Source organism: Ascaphus truei, chromosome 2 (assembly GCF_040206685.1).
Source record: "Ascaphus truei isolate aAscTru1 chromosome 2, aAscTru1.hap1, whole genome shotgun sequence".
In the NCBI taxonomy this organism is placed as follows: domain Eukaryota; kingdom Metazoa; phylum Chordata; class Amphibia; order Anura; family Ascaphidae; genus Ascaphus; species Ascaphus truei.
This window is the reverse complement of record NC_134484.1, coordinates 169821606-169847233: the sequence shown is the minus strand read 5'-3', so window position 1 is coordinate 169847233 and position 25628 is coordinate 169821606. Positions and strand designations below refer to the sequence as shown.

Below are 25628 nucleotides of genomic sequence, written 5' to 3'. Positions count from 1 at the left end.
ATTTAGGAATTTAGTTTGTGCTGCCTTGTGTCCCCATATGTACTCACAGAAATATTGAGGGTATGAGATACTTACATTGATATACACACTGCACACCACCATATGTGGATACCATCACCATTTGTGTTTTGGAGTCTGTTTACAATCCCACCTAGCTGTTTTGTATATATTCATCTACATATATATGCACAATATTGTCAATTATATTAACCCTTTTTGATACATGGGTCTTACAGCAGAGTGGCTTTGTTTCCATCACCACGACACTTGGAGGAATTTTAATAAACTTTCTACTGTAGATACTTCATTTGATTGTGTATATTATATATTTTGGATGTATTAAAGTTTTGTTATTTTTTGGTTTTATTAAAATAGCTGGTCCACCTTGGCCAATCAGTTATTATATGTAGGACTATTAGAGTCCCTATTATCAATCTAATATGCACACTGTGCAATAATTGAGGTACTTTGGAACCTTTGGATCGATCTTGTGCAATTTGTTATTACCCCTTATGCACCTTGCATTTCATTTAGGTTCCATCAACATTAGGATATTTATAGGTGAGCTGTGTATTCTCTCTCTCTCCACTCAATTATATGTACCTCTGCACACATCTCTTACATATGGTGCAAGAAGTGGGATGAGAGGTGGACCCTGAATTTAAAAGGAGCCCCAGAAACTGTCTGTGAATTTTTGTGCTTTTGCCTACATACAGTTCTTGCAACAACCACAGCAACAAAACAAAGAATCACGTGCAGAAGTGAGCAGATTTAATGGGCTACACATCCAGGCAGGAAAGCTACAACTGCACTGAAGAAAGCCACAACGCCACAGTTTGACTGGGAGGACTGCGACAGACGGTGACCCACACAAGGGACTGATGCGGTGACAAGAGTCTACTACACCACTTGTGAAAGAAAAAGAAAAGAAAGAAAAATTCCATGGGATTTTAAAATGGCCGTCCACCAGAAGTCAAATACAGACTATGCAATGGGAAAGAAAATATGTTCCTGGTGTAAAGAGCCAAGCCACATGGAGCAGTGGCCCTTCAGGACTTATTCCGATGATGAGGATGATGCCTATGTGGTCCCACAAAAAGAGCTGCAGCCCGTGGAATATTTTTTTCAACGTGCCAAGGAACTGCAACAGCAAGCAATGCACTGTGGTCACAAGGAAGATACAGAAGTTTTACTTGGCAAGGGTACATCCAGTATCACTGATGAGAAAGAATGTGTGCACAGCACTGCTGATGTTTCAGAACCTACCAAAGTAAAGAAGAGAAAGAAAAAGTCTACAGAAACGCCTGTGAGAGCTACAAACTCTGCAAGCAAAGTCTGCCCACCTGAAGGACTACCAGCTGGGGTTCTAGCGCATACAGTGAAAACAGCTGCAATAGCGCCTCCCGAGGTCAGGAAGAAAAATACTCCTGATAGCCCCAAAACGGAGGACAAGATGTGGCCTTCCTGTAATGAACACTACCCATGGAAGAGTGGCCCTTCCAGTCCTATGAGGATATGGAAAAGGATGAAGATATCTCTTATGGAGAACCCAAACTGACACCCCAAGAATGGTGGATGTGCCTAACCTCGGTACGCACCGAACAAACAGGTCTCTATGACCCCGAATATTCCTGCCAGCTAACACAACTGCAAGAAAAGTCTGGTGGATACAGTGAAGCTTCAAATAAGGACCCCAGTATCCCTGATGGGACGGAGTCATCCAAAACAAAAAAGCGGAAAAAGAAAAGGTTCTTCACTTACCGTGGAAGGAACAGACACGTCCGCAGATCACGTGGAGAAAAATGGGGTCAGAAATGCCCTGCAGCCTAGAGAAAATGGAGGATTCGTCACGTGGATGACAGAATATCCAGAGGGCCCAAGGCAGAAGTCGTGTAACCCAAAAAAGTGTCTGTCTGGTGCCAAGAGTGAGGAACCCTCAACCAATCATACCGGGGAAACTGAGCCAGAACCAGTGAGTGACGATCCCTTGACCAGGACTGAAGATTCACTGCAAGCTGCCAGGCATAACGGTGATCTGCTCCGTGAAGAATTTGAAATGGAGAGAAAATAATGCTGAGCTACTGAAGACTGTGCTCGCAATTTACTCTGCGGCCAAGATTGAATTGGAGGATCTAAAGACTGCGCTCGATACTGCGAACACTACTCATGCCACCATGGTGGAAAAACAGAGCAAATCTGATAGAATGATTGCTAATCTAAAACAGAAGTATGAGGAGGCACTGAAAGAGATTAGTCTGTCTCAGCAAGAGGTACGCAATTGCCATGGAGGAGGTGGAAGTCCTCTAAATTGGGATGAGGCTCTTCTGTTCGAACACAGTGTTTGATTTTCACCAAAGTTCTCCTTTTGACCCGTCTGTCTAGAGGACATTGTTCAAGAAGTCTTATGGATCATCTATGTGTTCTTTGGCCAACTTCAGACAGGCAGCAATGGCTTTTTGTTTTTGTTTTTTAATTTTAGAGAGCACAGGTTTCCTCCTTGGTATCCTTCTATGAACACCATTATTGTTCAGTATTTTTCTGATGGTGGACTCAAACACTCACATTAGCCATGGCGAGAGTGGCCTGTAGATCCTTGGATGTTACTTTGGGGTTCTTTGTGACTTCCTGGATGATTTGCCGGTTTGTTCTTGGAGAGATTTTGGTAGGACGACCGCTCCTGGGTAGTGTGACTGTGGTCTTGAACTTTCCCCACTTGTAGACTGTTGAACAGTGGATTGGTGGAGCCCCAAATCCTTTTGTAACCTTTTCTAGACAGATTGGCATCAATAATTATTTTCTGAGGTCCTCAGAGATTTCTTTTGATCATGACATGATGTGTTTCCACACACCTGTATGGTGAAGACCAACTTCACAAAGTTTCTGATCTTTATATAGGGTGGGGCTTCCCAAACTCGGTCTTGAAGATCTACCTAATTATTTAAACAACTGATTCTCATTATCCCCTTTAATTTAGCTGATAAAACCAGGGTCTCACTTACTTGTGCACATACCGATTCTTAATTACTCATTGTTTGTCTAATTCATACATAATTTTGTGTCAAAAGACATGGAATTGGTAGATATAAACCCTATTGGATATTTAAGAAAAGACTGGTTTTGATTCAAGAAGGTTATCATGGAAAAACTATGGAATTTCTGTAATTGGGGTTCACAAACTTTTTCTCGCCACTGTATATCAGGATCTTAATAATGCTAACAGGTGAGTTATTGGAATACAATATGACATCCTTAACCCCTTTTGCTGCCCCTGGCAGAGAAAATAGTGCAAGCGCCAAAATATAAATCAAATAATAAATGTGTTCCCCTTTGCTACAATAGAAAGAATGGAGGAGTTAACATAAAAAAAAAAAACTAGCAAGTCAGAAGCCAAATAAAACCTAGCACCAGAAATCCTCATGTAACAAGTTATATTTCTTTTCACTACTTTTATCTTACAAGCTTAACCGTTAGCCGAATTCTCATCAAAACAGAAAGATATACAAAATACTGAGCTTTTGTACCAAGGGTCACACACTTATTAAGTTTTAAGTAGCAGAACTTTTTTCGGCAAAACTATACTGTAATTATTGTACTCTACAGGTAGCATTAGTAATCAAGCCAAAAGCAACAGTGTAGTCATGTCATTCTTAAAAGATCAGCATTTTCCCATGCTTCTGCATAACAAATGTGTTGCAGATTAATTGAAAGTGTACAGGGCACCTCAGCGCTCAGATTAATCCGAGCATTTGATATCCCTTTCACTTCATATGGAAATGCCATTCAATGGAACCATTTTCATTGGGACAATGTGTTTTTGATAACAAGTGGAATGTAAATCTCATGAGAAAGAAATCAATCCAGCCACAGTAGTCCAGAGTATTGATTTGTGTGCATTATAATTTCACAGGCTTGAATGGAATTTCAATGTAAAAAAAAGCAATTTCAGTCTAAAACAAAATATGAGAAGAAATAGGAAGTGCTGGATTTTTGTGTTATGGGTGACTGCACAACATCTATAGACTGGAAAGGAGAGCAAATTAAACCTGCTTCCATATTTATTACATATGCTTTATATTTTCAAATGGACTTCAAAACTGTGTCAAACTCCCCTAACAATGCATGATACTCAATATAGGGTTCTGAGAATAGAAGCAGCTACTCGACATAATTAAGTTGTGTACTAAATATTAGTCTTGGATGAAGTTCAGGTCTTTCCAAGGTAATGCCTTTCACCTACTCAATATGTGCTCCCCAAAATCAATGGTTTAACACAATACAGGATAAAGAAGAGGCACAATGATTTATTTTCACGTGTCTTCAATTATTATATCCCCTGCGTCCTTTTGAAATGACAGTATAGTGCATAGTTAGGAATTTCTGTAGAGCAATCAATATAGGTGATATGTCAATGGGAAAAGTTGTTATATGTAGGGAAGTAGCTGCCTTACTTGTGTCCAGGAGGTCAAGGAGCTGTCAGGGTATTGTTTGTGGTTATATACATACCAAAATAGCTTAAAAACAAGCAACATTGGCAGCTATTCTCAATCCTACCAGTTACTATTTTAGCTCTTCTCTTCCTTCAGACTAAAGCACTAGTTCTCCTCCGAAACAGGACACTGCAATCTTTATTCCAAAATAGGCGCTCCACTGCTATGAACTTCGCCATCTTGAGCACAGTTTTGTTATTTTATTGCTACCCACATTTTTCAGGAATAAATGTTCTACTTACAGATCTAGCAAGACTTACGGTCTCCGAAGCAGCGGCCAAAAATAAAAAATCTGCAGCTACAGAGCCCATTGTCTGCCACGGACACGCTGAAGGGTGGATGTGGGGGGGGGGGGAGGGGGGGGCGGGGAAGAGAGGCTATCTTTGGTTCTGGATAAGACCCTGCAGTGTTGAATCCTCCAGTGCCGTGACTGCGACTTGTCCCGATGCCAAAGACGGTCGTGTTTGCTACATCTGTATAAGATTATTTGATGATATTCTGGCAAGTAATGCAGAACTGCATTGACTGAATAGTTTTCTACATAGAAGATTTTAATAGGTGAGTTTTGAGGAACTCATACTTTTCCCAGGTTGCAATAAGACAAAATTTCCCCTTTGCGCATTTACAATGCATACTGCATGAAAATCTCTGCTCACTCCCATCTCTACCGTCATCTCTCCTCTTCCCTTTCTTAAATCAACGCTCTAGCCTAAAAAAAAAAAAAGAAGCATAAACTACAGATCTAAAAACCACAAGAGATAAATGTAATCATTCAGAGATATAAGAAATGATCCATTCACGTTTTCGCAGTTTAGTATATTAATCCTATGATTTACTCAGGCTTCATCACCTAATGGTGCATTATATGCCGTCTACTAATAATATAACGAAAAGTACATTTTCCATTATATTAATTATTTGCTATATGCCCATAAACGTAAAATCTGTTTTTCTTTCATATTTTGCATATATTTGGTACCATTGTTCTCTACGAGAGAAACAAATATCATGGAAATGGTTGTGGTTAGCAAGGTGCATTGTTATTCTTATAATCTCCAATTCCCCAGTTGGTAGAAAATGTAAGACAGCAAGATTGCTCATTTTACCATTTTAATTGTTTTTCTAGCACTTATCCATGTGTTCTTTCTTGGAAAACTACTTATAGTAAAAAAGGCAGCTTGGAGAATAACGTGTCTGAAAAAATCAATCTAATTTTCTTAACTTTTTCAAAAAAATACTTAGTCTGTAGAAGGTGCCGTTCTCAAACTCGGTTGGAAAACTTGTTTTTATTTTACCGTAGTAGAACCTTCAAGACAAATATTCAAACAAAATTACCTCTTCGTGTACCTTTTTTTCCTGATTCTATAAATACATTAAATGGTAACCAATATAACTGACTAATTGCTATTCAAAGTATCACTCTAAGCAGCACGCTGCACTGATCTCCATTTACTTGAAGAGATCTCTTCTTGCCCTTTCCAACATTGTTTTTATTTTTTTAAACCCATTTTTTTAAACCCAATACTTAGGAGATACAGTATAAGCGTTTAAAATATTAAATATCGGGTAGCTCAAAATGGATCTCTCTCCAGAGCCCAGTGAAGACTAAATGTTGCCATGGTAACCTTAGATGCTAGGGGTTAAGACAATCGTGGTCATTTTCTTTAAAGACCCGGAAATGCTCAAACGCCAGGATACTAACATTATCCGATAGGCTTCTGGAGGGATTGCTGCTTTAAGTAAATGATGTAGCCAATATATTTTCACATCTATCATATCCTCACAAATGAATTATTCAAATTAGATTGTGAATCATTTTGTATTTTATTTTTGCCCAAAGAAAACAAATTGTAAGTTTCAGAAGAAAATCGAATCAGCTAGCACCTTTCTTGGAAACACTTTATAAAGTAATTCCAGCATCAACAAGAGCCACACTTCTTCCTAAACGGAAAAGATAATGTTCTACATGGGACATTCAGACAGGTAACTATAGCCGCGATCCCCCAAAGGAACATATTTTTTATTATACTAAACCACTCCAAGCTCCAGGGCCACCCCAGTGCAGAAGATATTTAACTAGTGAATGGAAGAATAGTAAAAGGAGAAATGGTAACAATAAAGAAAGAAGGGAACAGTCTTGTTGAGGGCGACAAAGGTATAGCAGACAAGTCAGGTCACCGAGGACAAGGTCCTAGTGAAACTTGCCAAATGCAACTTTTACTCCTTCTGGTGTCAACCCCTCCAACCTCTTACCCATCCACTGCCACACTCCCTCCTCTCTCCTGTGCCCTTTGGAATGCTCGCTCCCTTTCTAACAAGTTCCTCACTGTGCATGACTTCTTTCTCTCACTCTCTGCTCCTATTTGCTATAACTGAGACCTGGCTCACTCAGTCTGACTCTGCTCTGGAAGCTGCCCTCTCTTATGGTGGCCTTTCTTTCTCCCACACTCCGCGCCCTGATGGCAGGGGTGGAGGCGTGGGGCTACTCCTCTCCTCTCTCTGTCGTTACCGTACCCTTCCTATTCCTCCCTCTCTTGCTTTTCCTTCCTTTGAGGCTCATACTGTCCAGATCTTCTCTCCTCTCCCTGTCCACGTGACGGTCATGTATCGCCCACTTACCTCTACTCATTCCTCGTCTGCCTTTCTCTCACTTTGAATCCTGGCTCTCTTTCTTTCACTCCTCAAACTCTCCTGTTCTCCTTGGGGGCTTCAACTGCCACTTAGATGACCCCTCTCTCCCTTGGGCTCCCCGCTTTCTCTCTAACCTTTACTTTTGGCCTTCAACAGTGGACTGCAGCCAGCACCCACAAGGATGGCCACTATCTAGATCTGTTTTTTACTAAAAACGTTCTCTCTCTGATTTCTCCATTTCCCCCTTTCCTCTCTCTGACCATCACCTCGTCTCATTTTCTCTCTCTCGCTTCTCCATCTCCATCTCCCCCTCGTTTCTGCATAAACCTGCTCTCTATTAACCTACCAGCCTTTGAGTCTACTTTACGCTCCTCTCTCTCCTCTCCCAGTTCTGGTCCAGACCCTAACAACATGGTCAGGAATTACAACTCTGCCTTATCCTCCACTCTCGATCTACATGCCCCGCTTTCTCTCTGCCATCCTCGCCCTTCTAACCCCCCCACCCTGGCTAAATTCCCACACGCTCATGCTGGGTTCCTCCACTCCTTCCTCTGAATGCCTGTGGAGAAAATCTCACACTCTCGCAGACTTCCTTCACTACAAATTTATGCTATCCTGTTTCAACTCTGCCCTCTCTCAAGCTAAACAAGCCTACTTATCTTCGCTAATCAACATGCACAAATCTAACCCACACAGACTCTTCTGTCTTTGACTCTCTACTCAAACCTCCCTCAGCTGCCTCTTCTTCTTCCTCCATCTCACTTCAGGACTTTGCTGACTATTTCAAGGAAAAGTTGGAATCCATACGTCAGAACATCCCATCAGTTTCCTTCTCCCATCCCACACCGCTACCCAACTCTCCTTCTGCCTTCCTTGACTTTTTCCATTGTCTCAGAAGAGGATGTGTCACTGCTGATCTCCTCCTCTCCGTCTACCACTTGGCCTCTTGACCCCATTCCCTCCCATCTCCAAAAACCTCTTGTTCCTACTATAACCCCTACGCACACACACTTTTTAAACTCCTCCCTCTACTCTGGTACCTTTCCATCCTCATTCAAACATGCAACAGTAATACCATTACTCAAAAACAGCAAGCTTGACCATACCTGTCTTTCTAACTATCGACCTGCCTCCCTCCTGCCTTTTGCCTCTAAACTCCTTGAACGTCTTGTATTCTCTTGCTTGCTCTACTTTCTCAACACCCATTCTCTCCTAGAACCTCTACAACGTGGCTTCCGCACTGCTCACTCCACCGAAACAGCCCTCACTAAAATAACTAATGACCTCCCTGCTGCCACAGACAGAGGTCATTACACTCTGCTCATATTACTCGACCTCTCTGCAGCATTTGACACCTTGGAACACCCTCTTCTCCTTCACATTCTCCATATTCTTGGTATTCGTAACAAATCTCTTTCCTGGATCTCCTCTTACCTCTCCCGTCGTACTTTCAGTGTCTCTTCTGCTAAAACGTCCTCCTCCTCTATCGATCTCTCTGTGGGGAACCCCAGGGCTATATCCTGGGACCTCTTCTCTTTTCTCTGTACACACTTTCTCCAGGTGACCTAATCGCATCTCTTGGATTTAAATATCACCTCTATGCTGACGACACTCAAATTTACTTTTCAACCCCTGACCTTACACATGCTGTACAGACCAAAGTTTCTGAATGTCTCTCTCCAATATCATACTGGATGGCCCTACGCAGACAAACTTAGCATGGCAAAAACAGAGCTCCTCATACTTCCTCCCAAACCTGGCCCTACTACCTCCTTCCACATTACTGTTGGTAGTACTATCATTCACCCAGAGCCCAAGCACGCTGCTTAGGGGTCACACTCAAAACATTTCTAAAACCTGTCGCTTCTTCCTCCGCAATATTACAAAGATACGCCCTTTCCTCTGTTGCTCGACTGCTAAAACTCTGACTCAAGAACTCGTTCTCTCCCGTCTCGACTACTGTAACCTCCTGCTGTCTTGCCTTCCTGCACCTAACCTGTCTCCCCTACAATCTATCCTAAACGCTGCTGCCAGAATCACTCTACTCTTTCCTAAATCTGTCGCAGCGTCTTCCCTGCTGAAATCGTTCTCTCCTGGCTTCCTATCAAACCCCGCGTCTCGCACTCAATTCTCCTCCTCACTTTTAAAGATTTACACTCTTCTGCGTCTCCTTACATCTCAGCCCTAATTTCTCTCTATGCACCATCCCGACTCTTGCGTTCTGCTCAAGGATGTCTTCTTTCTACCCCCTTTTGATCTGAAGCCCTCTCCCGCCTTAAACCCGACACCTCTGGAATGCTCTTCCCCTCAGTACCCGACTAGCACCCTTTCTATCCACCTTTAAGACCCACCTTCAGACACACTTGCTTAAAGAAGCATAATAGCACTGTGGATAATACTAGACACGTGATACATAAAGCTTTGCCCCATGCAGACGCACTTACCTGAATTCCTTCTTACTGTCTCTGTACGTTTTTCCTACCTACCAATTAGATTGTAAGCTCCTCGGAGCAGGGACTCCCCTTCCGAAATGTTACTTTTATGTCTGAAGTACTTATTCCCACGATCTGTTATTTGTTTTATGTTATTTATATGATTGTCACGTGTATTACTACTGTGAAGCGCTATGTACACTAATGGCGCTATATAAATAAAGACATACATACACACATACAAAACTGAAAGTGGACAAATTAAATTGAGCCACATGGCATACTAAAAGAGCTTAGGGGTGTGCTGGCAACACCATTAACAGATCTATTTAACCAGTCACTATTAACATGCCTAGATCCAGATTACTGGAGAAGAGCAAGCGCAGTAGTGAACTAGGGAGGAGGCAGTTAACTACAGGTCAGTGAGACTCACTTCTGTAGTCGGGAAATTAATGGAAACATTAGTAAGAGATGGATTTTGGATAGTTAACAATTCTAACGACCTACAAGGTCCCTGGCAGCATGGGTTTACTGGAGGAAGATCATGGCAAACAAATATAATAGACAAAGCTAATATCCAATAGATTTGTTATACTGGGTACCTTAGGCTACGCTTATAGTGCCGGTGACGGCAACAGCGATGTCAGGCTACGGTCGCTGGAAAAATCAAATAGACATGACTTCCAGCGATCGCAACCAAGCCGTCGCTCCGTCGCGTCACGCTTACTATAAGCGCACGCGACGGCGGCAATGCAATTGTTTTGAAGCGACGTCGCGGTCGCAGGCACTATAAGCGCAGCCTCAGCAGATCATGGTGGAGCAGTAGCTTACCTAGAATTTAGTAAGGTATTTAACACTGTCCCAAATGGAAGATTGATAAACAAGTTGCAATGCTTGGGATCGGAATCTAGGGTAATAGAATAGTGTAGATAAGACATTGATTATTAAAGGACAGACGACAGAGAGTTGTGGTAAAGGGAGTACATTCTGATAACCAGAGAAGGTAATCTGTGGATCTGTACGGTGCTCTTTAATATCTTTATTAGGGACATTAGAAATGTGTTGGAGGAGAAAGTATGCCTTTTTACAGATGACACAACAGGTTAACATTCCAGGGGGTAAACAAAATGACGTGATTGAGGTAGGTTGAAGGAATGGTCAAGAGTGTGGCAACTATAATTTAACACCAAAAAGTGCAAAATAATGCACTGGAGTAACAAAAATCCAAAGGCAGGAAACAGGATTAATGGCATATATAATATCAACTACTATAGAAGAAAGGCTCCTTAAAGTAGACAAAAAATGTACTGAAGCAATAGGGAAAGCCAGCTGTATCTTAGGTTTTATAGGGAGAGGTATTAGCAGCAGGATGTCACTTTATTGATCATTGGTGAGACCTCACCTAGAGGACAGTCTTGAAATCTAGAGACCATATCTCCGGAAGGCAAAAATAAATGTGAGATTGTACAAAAAATGGCTACTAGGATGCTGTATGATCCACAGCAGGGGTGCGCAAACTGGGGGGGGGTGATATTTTTCAGGGGGGTGCAGTGGTTGCAGATGCCCCACGCGCTTCCCCAAGGCATTTAAATGAAATGCCGGGGGTTTCGCGTGATGTCTCTGCAACTTCCCTCGTCTTCGGCGACGCACCGACAAGGTAAGGAGGGGGGGAGCGAGCAGGGTGGGGGGGAGTGGGGAGTGCAGACAGGGGGGCACAGTGGGGGGAAAGTTTGCACTCCCCTGATCTACAGCATAGGATTTATCAGGGTTTAATCTAAACTTTCACATTCGTAAAGGGTTTAAACAAAATACAGGAGAGAAGAATATTTCAAAGAAAGAGGAGTGCCAGAACATGCTCTGAAGGTGGACAAAGAAAACCATGGATCAAATGGGGTCTGAGGTTTTACAGCAGATAGGAAAATTAACAGACTACGTAGGTGGACCAAGCGGTTCTTATCTGACGTCAAATTCTATGCATCTATGTTAACTTAAAAAATTCCCGGATAAGTGTTCCGGTCTGGTAAGCAATATGGTTTTCGGGCCAATTTTGCTCCAGTGACCATTACAATGGCGCAATATCACTGTCAGATGATGTAGTGACTTTCTATTGGACCCTCTGCAGCCATCTTGTTTTGTTATTCATTATACCAGGAGAAATAAGTTAAGTATCTCAGGAACAAAGGGGTCCCAGGAGCCGAGAGCAATGCTCGAATCAGATAAAAAGGTAAAAAAAATTTAATTAAATAATAATAGTTTACCCTTCTCTGCGGTCAGACCTACAGTACAACATATTGCTGAGTTGCATTGTAGGGAGTGGTAAAGGTTAGTATGTTGCTTAGTGTTTAGCACTAACAATGTTAGCAGTAGTTAGTAGTACATTACAAACCTGGTACAGAGGAACTTCCATCCTCCGCAAACAAACCATTCTAAACCTCTTTTTCTTCGAGTTATTCTGGCTTTCGGTAACGTGTGGTAATCACTTTCATCATTTTCAAAACCTTCTTCCGACATCATAAGTGGCATTTCATCCAAAGGGGAGGCTTCATCTTCTACTTGATACCTGATAAACACAACACATTTACAATAACGCAAACATGCCGGGGTTTTTTTCCCATGTGGTTTTTATTAATAAAAATACATCTATAAGGAAGGTATTAAAAAAGCAAAGAGTTAATTTCTTTGTAGAAAATATTTACTATACACTAGTAATGTAGGGGTGCAATATTCTTACTCAGTGAAGTAAAGATAAAACAATTTAGACTGAATTAGAGATTTGGCCACAGAGCAGCATTTGCTGCAAGCACAAATACACCCCCATTCACCCCTGCCTTCCACTCTTTCTTTGAAGGATTTGAACCGGGGGTCCTCCTTAGCTAAACAATGTGTTTTTTAAAGGGATTGAAATAGAAAGCCGCAACCGCTGATGATGTAGCTTCCTGTTAGCCTGATATTTGGCAGCCATTGTGTTTCCCTTGGAGGGAGATTTAAACCCAGTATATCGGGCCTGTAGCTGAAAATAGTGTTGTTCAGATCCTGTAAACAAAAAAAAACAGAAAAAATGGAGTAGAAACATTGCGGTTTTAACACAGAAATAATCAAAAGCTCACACAGAGATTTTTGCAGTTAAAGTGGGATAATTAGTGTGACAACCCCAATCTTTAAATTTATCCTTACAAAAATCTTCCCCGAGAATGTGACTGGATTACTATTTTCATTAGGTCAACATGTTTAAAATGACCACTTATGAAAGACAAAAGTAAAAAACAAGATTAAGGGTCTATGTAATATTTCAACCCAAAGGCGTCTTTATCAGGGCAAAAAAAATTGTTTTCATTCATCAAAGAAGTACAACTGAAAAAGCTGTCTTGCAGCTTACTGAATACCATGTGAATAGTTCATTTGTCTAAATTCCTAATGTGCATATTGCACGCCACTGCAGTACCAAATCTTGAACTAAAATGCTGTTTTCACACATTTTGGACATGCTAGAACTGTTTCATGAATATGGCGAGATGTCTTTTCTCCATCATCGCAGTTTAATAAATAGACCCCCAACACTCGTAACTAAAATGCCCCATTGTTCTTTACATAGGAATAATCAAGTTACTAATATATACACCAATAAATATGTGCATCTGCTCTACTTTTGGTGTAACAGCCATTGAAAAGTAAAATATGTTATCTGCCAATATGCCATTTAATATACATTGTTATTTACTGCAAAGTTCATTACAGTACTTGAGTTTACATAACTGATGTACAGACTTGGATGTGTGTGGACAAGCCATTTCTGTTTATAACCCGTTTTCAAACACTAGTTATCAATGGAATCAGTTTGAAATATGCAGCTGTGACGAGTGTGAAATATACTATGTAGCTAATAACAGCAAAAACCTCCCGTTTTTTATTTTGTCTTCATCCGCAGGAGCTTACAGTTGACAACCTTTATAAAAGTTTAGCTTGATAAGCATTAACTGCCGTAATAGTTTGCAATGTATTTGTATATGAACAAAATTTGTAAGCTTAACATTTTGTACATTAAACAAAAGTTTTTTTTTGTATGTGTTTCGTCAAAATTAAATGGAAAAAAAAGGCAAATTTTAAACTACAAGCTCCCTTCAAATGGAGTTGGCTTGGTGGAAATGTAAAAGAAAGTATCCTTTATTTTATAGTCTGAACACTGAGCTAAATTCCAGTTTGAAATACTAACTGAAAAAGGGATGTGTAAAATGCGATAATGTCTAGAATCTTTCAGCGCAGGTGGTTCCAGTAGTAATAGATCTCTTTACATTTTCCTACCTGCTCCATGTTCATATACCATTTCCCCACAAATGTTTCTATTAATACAACAACAAGACAGGCAGGAATCTTTATATGGAAAGAAATGTAAAAATAAATAAATAAATAATACAATAAGCGTGCGTGTTCCCTAAATAAAAACCAGGAGAGGGAAACATATGCACTCTCCGTCCTCAGAAAACACAATGACAGACTGTTCCATTTTGTGAAATCTAGATATGTGCTCTTACATTTACAGCTGCATTCTATTGTGAAAAATAAAACATGCAAAGCATCATGTTTAGTATCACCGACTTCAAAATGCAGCCTTTGAACTTCGCAACCAATTTATTCTATTTCAAAAGCAATTTTCCTTTTGTGTAGTAAAATTTTACCTCTGTATTTAAAAACAATAAGACGATGGATGAATAATGGATTTTTCATAGCCGAGATGAGGACCAAGTCTCATTTTCTTTGTTACCTGTGCCTTGCACACTTAATTGGTTTGTCACTCATGGACAATCAAGGCTTCAAGCAATTAGTGTAATGCAAGAAACTTTTCTGAAAGGAAAGTACCAACAACAAATGAAACAAAAAGCCAGACTGGAAGACATCAAAACTCACAGCATGAGTGCTTCAATACCAAGATTTACACGTGTCTGTCTCCTATACAAAACAACACGAATATTAAACAACCCAAACCAAAAATGTATACAATTAAAATAATACAAATACAGTAATATATGTAATAATCGTCAGTTCTTGTCGATCTACTGCTGGATGAAGGCCTCCCCAATGATCTTCCAGGTACTGCGATTGCCAGCCTCTCTTTTCCATTTTGCTCCAAACAAACTTTTCTTATTTCATCCTTCCATCTGACTTTGTCATTGCTTTGGTCTATTGACAACCCTTGGAATCCAGTGAAGTACCATTTTCGTCCAACAACAGTCATGTCTTCTTGCTATATGTCCGGCCTTGTGCCATTTTAATTTCGTCACCCTTGTGATGATGTCACAGACTTGTTTGGTTTCAATCCCATTCATGCTGTTTTCAGCCTATTCAGGCAATACCCATCTTACATCTCACTATACTTGGAGTTGTCTGAAGCTTCCGAATTGCCTTTGCATTTAGTGTCCCAAGTTTTACATCCACCTGTGAGCACAGGCAGGATACACTGGTCAAACACTTTACTTTGGAGGTACAGTGGAAGATTCTATTGTATGATTGCCTTGTTTCTCCCAATACGTTACCCGTCTTCATTCTCCCATTGATTTCATTCAAAAGGTTCCTATCTATTGATACTTGCTGGCCTATAAAAACATAGTCTTCAACTTCTTCTAGCTCTCTTCCATTTATTTCAATCTTTGTAGAGTTGACACATCTGTTAAACACCACTTTGGTCTTGCTAAGAATCATATGGAGGCCCAACTTCTTACTTCTTCGGTGAATTCTCGGATTCGTTGCTGAAGGTCTTCTGGACTTGTGCCAAAAATAACAGTGTACTCTGGAAATTGTAGGTATACACCATTGATTTTGATATCCTTTTTTTCCCAATTTAATGTCCTGAAACATTATTCAAGTGTTGCAGCAAAAAGCTTTGGTGACATGATGGCTCCCTTTGCACTCCATTTCAGATCCTTATCCTGCTTGTATTTTCCTGTAATCTAATGGTTGATGTGGCATTCTCGCAAATATTCGCAATAATATTAATGTACGCTACTTCAATGCTTCATCTTCTTAATGCCTTTCAGATTGCAGAGTTGTAGACAGAATCAAATGCTTTTTCGTAATCTACAAATTCTAAGATCAGTAGTAGATCACATTAATTTATTCGGGAAAGCACTTCTTGTGTGACTTGGATGTGGTCCATTGTATTGCCACTGCAAAATCCTGCTTGTTCCCTAGGCAGAGCAAAGTCCAGGATCTGTTTTAGCTGATGAGGGAGTGTCTTTGAAAAAATCTTATACAGTAAGTTATTGGAAGTAGACTGATTGGTCTGTAGTTCTTCAGGTCTTCTTTCTTGTAGATGAGGATATCTATGACATTGCTCTATTGTTGTGGATTTTTTTGTTCTTCAAGCAGCATCTAAATAGTATTATAGTGAGAGTCATCCTGTGGAAATATGTAAACCACAGAATAGAGCTTGGTATATTTCCAGGATAAACACTGTCGGAGGTATTTGGGTGGGTTACAGGTACTGATGATAGCAATGCAGCATCACCTGAGGCCAATTAAGCATTTATAAGGCTGCATGCAACATACCCTGGCAGCAATACGGTCTAGTACCACTTTCTTACCTGAAGGTAAACGACTATTTGACTTTGAAGAGGGACAAGATGGATGCCCTTATTTCGGATATAGGTTTACTGTTAAGAATAGGACTCAAATGTGGGTTAGGTTTTATTTTTATGTTGTTTTCTGCTTGCTTATGGCACTGTAAATATGGAGCATGGTCGATCGGACTTGGGCGTAAACAATGGGTCTGCCTGTTGTACAAATAAAATGGCTTTAATTACCACAAAACTGTATGAGACTCCCTCTTTCTGGTGTCCTGTGAAGGTCCTGATACTGAGTCAAGTGGTGAAAAGGGGAGTGCATTATTGGACTCAAAGGTGACCCTACCACACTGTGTCATAGAGATAGATTGAGCTCTCTCTCTCTCTCTATATATATATATATATACAGTGGTTGACAAATCACCAAAAAATCTACTCGCCACACAAAAAAATCTACTCGCCACCTAGTACCAAACGTGTGCTGCTTGGGCCAATATTTACTCGCCCGGGGGTTAAATCCACTCGCCCGGGGCGAGCAAATGTATAGGTTTGTCGAACACTGTATATATTTATATATATATAAATATATATATATATATCGAGGTCCATCTACTGTACATGTGTCGTCCATGTACAGTATGTCGTCTATTGTTTCTATGCTCTGGTTCCATCCCTTCTTCAGGAGTTTCAGACAGCTGTATACCAATTTTCCCCAATGCCCTCTTCTGGACTTTTGCTATACTGTATATTTCAGGAACGCAGCACAACATCTCAGTTGGGACAAAAGATTTATTTCCCTACCCACTGGGCCGAGCCGTAAGTCAGAGATGCAGTTCAAATAGCCCCCTTTTTCCTCCCGGCCGAGCGCAGCAGGGGAGGCAAACAGTGTCCAAATGGACGAAAGGGACATAGGGCTGCATGTAAGGGAAACACAGAGGAGTATAAGGGGCCAGAGGAGGACATAGAGGTCACTGAAAAAAAGAGGGGCAGCTGGGGCTCTTCCCTGTACATTATATACACACACAGACCCCCCCACTTACATGATATATGCGCACACAGACCCTCCCCCTGTGTACACTATATATACAGACCCTCCGCCCCCGTACACTATATACACACACACACTTTCCCCCCATTACACATATATCCGCCCCCGTACACTATATATACACACATTTCCCCCCCCCCCATTACACATATACAAAAATAAACCCTCCCCTGTACATTATATACTGTACACACACACACACACGCACACATATACATATATATATATATATATATATATATATATATATATATATATATATATATATATATATATATACACACACACACACACATATATTATATATATATACACACACACACACACACAGTTAAGTTATGGTGGGTAAAAAAGTGACAAAAACCCTCCACAGCAAAGCATATAGCAAATGGAAATATTACTGTATGCTCATCTGCATGTCCTAGACAGGTCTGGAAAGGCGGGGTTGCAGACCTGTCTAAGACATGCAGATGAGCATACAGTAATATTTCCATTTGATGAATAGATGATACCGTTCTTCGAGATACACCGATCTCTTCTTCCGGCGATGGTACATTGAATAAAGCAGGCAAGGTTAAACTTAAAAACGGCGCATATACTGTAGGAATGTTATCTGTGACTGAAACCTACAGTAACACCCCTCCCGTGTTTAACCTTGCTAGCTTTAGGCTGAGGGCCCAGTACCTCCGCTGCACGCGCGCCCGCGAGACTGGCGGCGCGTGCAGCCGATTACCAGACCAAAAGCCGGGGGGAGGGGCGTGACGGGGGCGCAGCCGTGACGTCACCCGGCAGGTTCGCCCTCATTGGCTGAACCGCCGGGGGTGTGGCTTAGCGCGCCGTCGCGACTCCTGATCACAATTCTCTTGCGAGCAGGAGTCACTGTCGGCAGAGCGCAGCGCCCCCCCCCCCCTTGCAGTGGTCCCGGTCCCATTGTGCAGCGGCTATTGTCCCTGCAGCGTCCCCAACAGCGGGCGCTGCAGTAGCCAGCAGGGCCCGGGCCTTATTCAATGGACCATTGCAGGAAGAAGAGATCAGTGTATCTCAAAAGCTCGCACAAATAAAAGCATTTCGTTAGCCACAGAACGGTATTGTCTATTCATTTTTGATTATTAAAGCTCGGCTAACACGATACCGATACACACAAACACACACCTTCCTGTCTGTACATTATATACACACAGAAACCGTTCTTTGTGTCCTATAACAATCTGACATGGTTTTAGTTGTAACTAGAACATTGTAATTGTATATCATATCAAACACTTCTTTATAAGCTAATGAAAGCCACATAATTACTTCTCAATGAAAATAAAGTAATAACCGAGCATGGCACTTTGGCAAAGAAAACAAAAAAGAGGTTGCACAGTTTTGACATGAAAAAGATTAGACACCGATTAATTACCCCATAAATAACACTTCACAGGAGCGGTCTAACAAGGAAAAGGTAACATTTGGCATTTTATCAATTCTAGAACAGAAGCGGTAACTTAAAACAAAACACAGATTCTTGATTTCTGTGGGTCACATTTATTATTTTACCATTTCTGTGAATTAACTAGAAAATATTACTACGAGGAATGCAGGAGAATACATACGCAAATACCAACATTTTATTGTCTGTATTGTATTTGCCCTGCCTGTGACAGAAAACATACAAAGTAATAAAAAAAAAAACACTTTAAATCATATCAGTGTAAAATAGCGGGGGATGGGGCAATTCACATTATAAGAATATAGGCGTATTGGTTAAGTGGTTTCTGAAACACAATGCAACTACAGGTAGTCCTCGTTATCCAACGTTTCACTTTACAACGAATGTCATATCCAACGCTTTACAATGAACCCCAAGGTACGTTTTTCGACGCCTGAATGCGTTCGCTCACCACCACTGATTAACATGGGACTCGCTTTACAACGGTTTCACTATCCAACGCTACTTCCAGAACGGATTCTGTTGGATAACAGAAGACTGATAGTACTGTATGTTATAAAGCCCCCTTCAGAAGTTAAAAACACTGCCAGAAAGAAGACAAGCTTACTGTTTACTAAAACAGCAATGGCTAATACACGGGGCACGAGGCAAGAATTAGATTTTATTTGCTCATTTAACTCCTTCCGGTCACTAAAGAGAAAAAGTACGTACAGTATAACCAAACACACACAACCCAATACGTCACCTACATAATCAAAGACAAAGAAAAAAAAGCAGATTTTAAAAAAAAGTGATTTTAAAGAGGCAATACACGCAGCTTAAAAAAAGAATAAAATAATTTTAAAAAATAATCTTTTTTTGTTATAATATATACAGCCTTTGATTACCTTTATTGTATTGTATGTGTTTATTTATATAGCGCCATTAATGTACATAGGGCTTCACAGTATTAATACACGGGGTAATCAAATAAATAACAGTTAATATAAATAACAGACCATGGGAATAAGTGCTTCAGACATAAAAATAACATTAAGGAAGAGAAGTCCCTGCTCCGAGGAGCTTACAATCTAATTGAAAATGAATTACCTAAGCTGCCAATCGACTAGTTCTCCCCTGATCGATCAGCAAACATCCTGCTTCCCAGGGTTCATTTAATGGCTACCTTTCAGTTTCAATCACTCAGTCATTCTTATATCATCAAGGTAACATTATTGTTACAGTTTACAGCTCAAACTGCTGAGAATATTAGCAACAAATTATCACAACCAGGAATGCATTACAAAGATATTGCACTGCTGGGGGGTGTATTAAAACCTGCTATAGAAATCAAAGGATGCACAGTATATATTAAAACTCATTAAAAATGTCATTAAAGAGTTGAATGAAAAAAAAAGTAGTAAGTAGTATCTAATACTAGAAAGTGATTTATTTAAAAACCACATGTTGGATATTGCTTGGATTTCTCCTTTAAACACAGACTTCAGCCCCGCTAACTGCAGTGTCACGATTTATAGTAAACAAATAGTTCATAACTACACTTGGGGCACATACAATAGATACATGAATAATTGTCACGGTTTACTTTCTTCTAAAAGTCTGTAAATTACACTATTATGAGATTACAATAGTATAAGGGTGGCCATTAATGTGTATAATACAAATAATATCCTACTTAAGTTACACGAAAACACTGAAAGCTGTTACATACTGTATGAAAAACCGTTCCTAACGTTTTATAATGTGTCGGCTTTAAATCTGGATATTAACTAAGACAGCATTGAGTATGGTGACAATGGCAACACAAGCAAATGCAAAATAACCCACATTTCAATGAAGTTTTAATTTCAGTTTTATGATTAACATTGCCATTTTATAATTGTATTTATATATTAAATTAACTTAAAAGTCCTATTGTTTGTCTGGACCATTAAATCAATCCGCCACGCCTCCCCGTCACTGTGGATCTCAGGCCGCAGATTGCTGGGGCTGACAAACGCGCGTGACACCACTCGCTCCATCAGGCGTGCGCCCACTATATCCGAGGCCTAAAACAGCTGAATTACATCAAATTAAAAATCAATTCAAAACAAGTCCTGCTTGATATCAATAATCAATTAATGTTTAGTGAGAAATACATTTCAATAATAATCACTTGTATCATAAAAACCTGGGCTTTAAACCACACAATAGTATATACCATGGTCATTGCCATGATAAATCAATTATAATATTTTTAGTATTTAGTATTTATAGTGATGACAATTCTGTAAAAATGCTATTAATCATAGTAATACATATGACAGTGTGTATCAGACAACTGGAAATCGTAGAGTCTATTCTGTTCTACCATTATTTATTTATTGTACATTACGATACCCTTTTGATGGATTAACACTGTTCTTTAGAGGTGAAATTATAGTGTATGCTGCTTTCAAACACGTGTGTCTTGTGATGTGTAGAAGAAGAACGTGAAGAGGAATCCAGGGAAGTTTTGAAAATCTCTGCAAAGTAGACTTTCATCTATGAAGAACTTTCCTCATGAAAAGGTCTCACAACTACAGTATGATAAATCTGCACTCCTCCAGGACAAATACAGCTCACTGCACTCTTGCAGTTTGTGGAACCATCCATCCTATCTTACCAAAAAAATATTTACAAAACGGTTAACTGTTGTCTATTATAAAAGATATGAGCCATGCTACTACAAATCTTAAACAAATCATGATGTTGACTAGGCTACATGTCCCTGAAACTCATGTCACCATTGAATGTGCTGTTGCCAGGAATATCCTGACAGTTTAGGAGTTCTAATTTTTTGTTGCTTGTCTGTCCACCGGGTGTGCTGCTGTTTCTGTCTGCTCTGGGGTTTCCTCTGTCCATCTGGCTGCTCTTGTTGCTCCTGTCCTCTGTCTCCTGGGTTTCTATTTTTCCTTGCCTTTGTTTTATGTCCAGACTCTGTCCTGATCAGTTTTTGCTTTTTTCTGTATTGAGTCCTGTACATATTAAAAGGTCCTTGCCTATGCCCTGCCTGCCACTGGACCCTGCCTGTGACCCAGACGATCCTTGCCTGCCACTGACCTTAGCCCGTGACCCAGACCATTCTTACCTTCCCTGTTCCAGCCACTGAGGTCCTACCCGCTCATGGAGCCTCCCTCGTGACAGAAAACAAAGGCCACTTTTTGACCTCGCTGGAACAGATCCATCACCTGCGTGTTTCAGCAGACCCCACCCACTTCCGTTGGGTTGAAGATAAGTACTTTTGTTAGTGTTTTGAAGACCCATTTGGGATCCTGAAGTTTTTTTTTTGCTGCAAGTGTTCTGTAAGATTATTGTGCGCTTTGACAATGAGAAGGGTTCCCTTTTGGGGGGGGGGGGGAATTTCTATTGAGGAGGCTTTTTTCAGTTTTCAAAAGAAAAAAACTCTCCACTGTACCCTCTGTAAAGCTAGGGAAGACATATTGCGTCGAAGACTTTTCTACTAAGGCTGAAACGGTTGCTGCAGAGACCAGAGCACTTTTCTTTGAGGCTTTTGCAGTGCCTGGTTTAACCCCTACTGATCCTCATATTCCCTTTACCAAAGATCAACTTGTATTTCCCTACAGTACCTGGTGTCACCACTTCAGACTCTCAGACTTGTATTTCCAAAAAAAGGCTTGTGTACCTTGATTTCTCTGCTTACCCTGGATGGACCACTGCTGTTTCACAGGGTTCCCATTTCAAAAACAAGCGTACTCCCATTTTTTTGTTGCTATAGTATATGCCATGATTTCTCTAATCTGTGATCTTCATATGCTTGGTTCTAAGGTTTCAGATGTAACTGCAAGTTCCTCTGTCTTTGGTTTCTCGCTATCTGTGATATTCCTGTGCCTGATTCTAAGGCTTCAGATGCAACAGCAAGTTCCTCCGTCTTTAGTTTCTCCCAATCTGTGATATTTCTATGCCTGATTCTAAAAGTTTCAGGTGTAACTGCAAGTTTCTCCGTCTATGGTTTCCCCTACAATTTATGATATGCCTATGACTGATGCGAAGATCTCAATTCTAAAGCTCAGCTCTATCTTTTGTCTCCCTGTTGTGCCTAATATTTCTATTATTCCAATTCGTCTGCTTTAAAGACACATTTCCTCTTTACTGTTTTTTTGGGGGAAGTTTTGGTTTCCTATGTCTGAAGCTATGGCTCCCACTTGAGCAATAAATGTAAACACAGTACCACTGATTATTCAGAGTTTTCCAAATCAAAGAGAAAGAAAAAGAAGGGAAGTTCTCAGATAATAGTGAAAACTGCGAAAGGAATTAAGGATGACCCTTTAAAATCAGGAAAGCCTGCGTTAGAAGGGAACAGTGATATGCTGCCGCCTAAGGCGACTCAAAGCCATCCCAATAATAGTGGAAAAGAAAGGAGGACGCATTTAATCAAGGTAAAGATGCCTTAACTCAGGCACTTCAAATCTGCATGGAATGAGATTGATTGCCTTTATGGACGACTTGATAAAGAGCAAGATGCCACGGCTGCACTACAAAAAAGTGTCTGTCCACAGCAATTGCTAAGTGCGTATTCCAGGAGAAAGAAAATCATCAGATGGAGAGTGACATGGTGATCATGTCAAGTAAGCTGGAGAAGTCATACACTGATGCTGCCCAGGTCCAGAGCTCCAATGATCAACTTAACACAGAGCTATGTTCCATCGAAGGGTTAGGTGATTTTGAAACTGTAAACCAAGTGTGCAAGAACATCTTTGTCTGAGTCAGTGAAGGAGATAAAAGACTCCATGAATTAGAAGAGACTATTGATAGAAGAAAAGTCAAGGATGCAATTAGCACTGGAAGTAGAGGGTGCCTTGGAAAAGGAAAGAGATAACTCCCTATGTTTCCAGTTAGAGCTTTCTAAAATCGGAGCAGAATCTGAAAGAAAGACTAGAAGCATCCTGACACTTCAAAGATATTACAGAGCCCTCATCTAAGGAAGGCTGGAGAGACAGAGTTATCCGCGCAAACGCTCCGCAGCTGTCATCATACAGGCCACCTATAAAGGGATGAAAATTTGTCAGCTTTGTCGCCGGAACAAAGCAGTCTACATTCTTCAGTCAATCTGGAGAATGTAACAAAGGAGGAAATATGAATATCTGAAACAATGTGTGATTGTACTGCAGTCAAATGTCAGAACGGTTCAGCAACAAAGACGTTACAGGAATATAAAGAAAGCTGTTTGTGTGATTCAGTCCAGATACAGATCCTGCATTCTAACCAAGCAAGCTGCGAGTTCCTATAAGCGCATTCGCTATGATGTCTCAGTGCTACAGTCTGCTTTCCACAAGATACTGGAAAGAAGCAGATCACGACAAAGAAGTGCAATTCTGATCCAGTCATTCTACCGTGCCCACGAGGTCCGAACCAGATTCCTTGTTATGCAGGCCGCTGCAATCAAGACTCAGTTGGTAACTAGATTGAGAAGGGTTTCACTGGGTATTCAGTGGTACTCTTGTCTGAAGAAATTAATGCACCAAGGAAGAGAGATGATATGGGACACAGTCAGAGCTGATAAGAGTCCCACCAAGGTTGAGCTGCTGGAGATCTATAAGCTGAACCAGATGCAGACAGTCACGCCAGCAATAAGGAAGAGATGAGGATACATTTAACTCTCCCAGATTTCCTTGCAGCACCTGATGTACCGGTCACTGATGCCTATGTTCTGGTAAGAAGGATAAGATCATCTCTCTTGGATTTCCCGGCAACACCCGTGGTACCCTTTCCTTTGGCTATGCTCCTGCGAAACCTGGAGGGTTGTCCGGAGGCCACCGTGAGTCAGCCTTCCATAAAGGATACCCTGCTAAGCCTGGAGAATCATCCAGAGAACACTCCGGAAATGGAACAGAATATCCTGTCAGTTTAGGAGTTCTACCTTTCTGTTCCTTGTCTGTCCATCGGTTGTGCTGCTGTTTCTGTCTGCTCTTGATGCTCCTGTCCTCTGTTCTTATAGTTTCCTGTTTTTCCTTGCCTTTGTTTTGTGTCCAGACTCCCTCTGCCAAGATCAGTTTCTGCTTGTTTCTGTATTGAGTCCTGTACATATTAAAGGCCCTTGCTTATGATCTGGCTTGTCCCTGTTTGTTTCCTGCTCCCTGGTCTCCGTTACTGCTGCAGACCCCTGTTTTGACGCCGACGATCCTTGCCTTCCACCTGCCACCGAACTCTGCCTGTGACCCTGACGATCCTCACCTGCCGCCAGCCTCTGACCTCCGCCTGTGACCCCAACGAATCTTGTCTTCCGCCTGCCACTGACCTCAGCCTGTGACCCAGCCCATTCTTACCTCCCCTGCTGTTCTGGCCACCGAGGTCCTACCCTCTCCTGGAGTCTCTCTCTTGACAGCTGTAAAGACATCTTCTATATGCTGGGGAAGGGCTCATCTTCATTCTTTTGTATGCATGTATATCATTATTTCTATAGTACTGTCCATGAATATAGCATTCCACAGCAGTAATAAACGCAACAACATAACATCTAACCAACATATTATCGAAATAAATCAGTTAAAATATAAAAGTCAACATTAGGAAAAGGAGTCCTTGCTCTGAGAGCTTACAATCGAACTGGAACTGTAAGGATTATGCTCGATCCATGACGGGTTTTACTGCAGTTTGTGTTTTTCAAGTTGCCTGCCCTTTCTGCTCGCTCTGGCCATTTTGGGTACTGGCAGCCTGCTATATAAGGCTGGAGTTCCTAGTGGGAGTCGAGGAGCAAAGTTCTACGTTTGCCGTTCCTGTTCCTGTCTACGCTGTCACGCCTTACCCTTTTTATCTATTTGGATTCCCCTGTTGCTGACCCCAGACCGTGACCCCCAACCTCGCTACTTTCTGCATGCCCTGACCTTTTACCTGTTTACTAGAATTTGCCCCACTGCCTCCAGCCCTGATCTATGCCTGCTCACCGACTATGGATACTCTAACAGGACTCTGTCCCTGGGCTCTGAGAAATCCCTTTGAGGTGAAGATAACCACTGTAGGGAAGATACATGGAGTCAATTATCTTGACTCAAAGTTTATAACATG

General features: G+C 41.0%; 1 protein-coding gene across 1 annotated transcript in view; it reads right to left on the bottom strand.

The window, feature by feature from the left end:
- The window catches only part of ATP9B (ATPase phospholipid transporting 9B (putative)), a 283427-nt gene that overhangs the window by 242353 nt on the left and 15446 nt on the right, over positions 1-25628 (bottom strand). The window contains exon 2 of the mRNA XM_075588537.1: positions 11937-12110. Within this exon, the coding sequence (XP_075444652.1) occupies positions 11937-12110 (174 nt within the window). The remainder of the gene's footprint in view (positions 1-11936; positions 12111-25628) is intronic.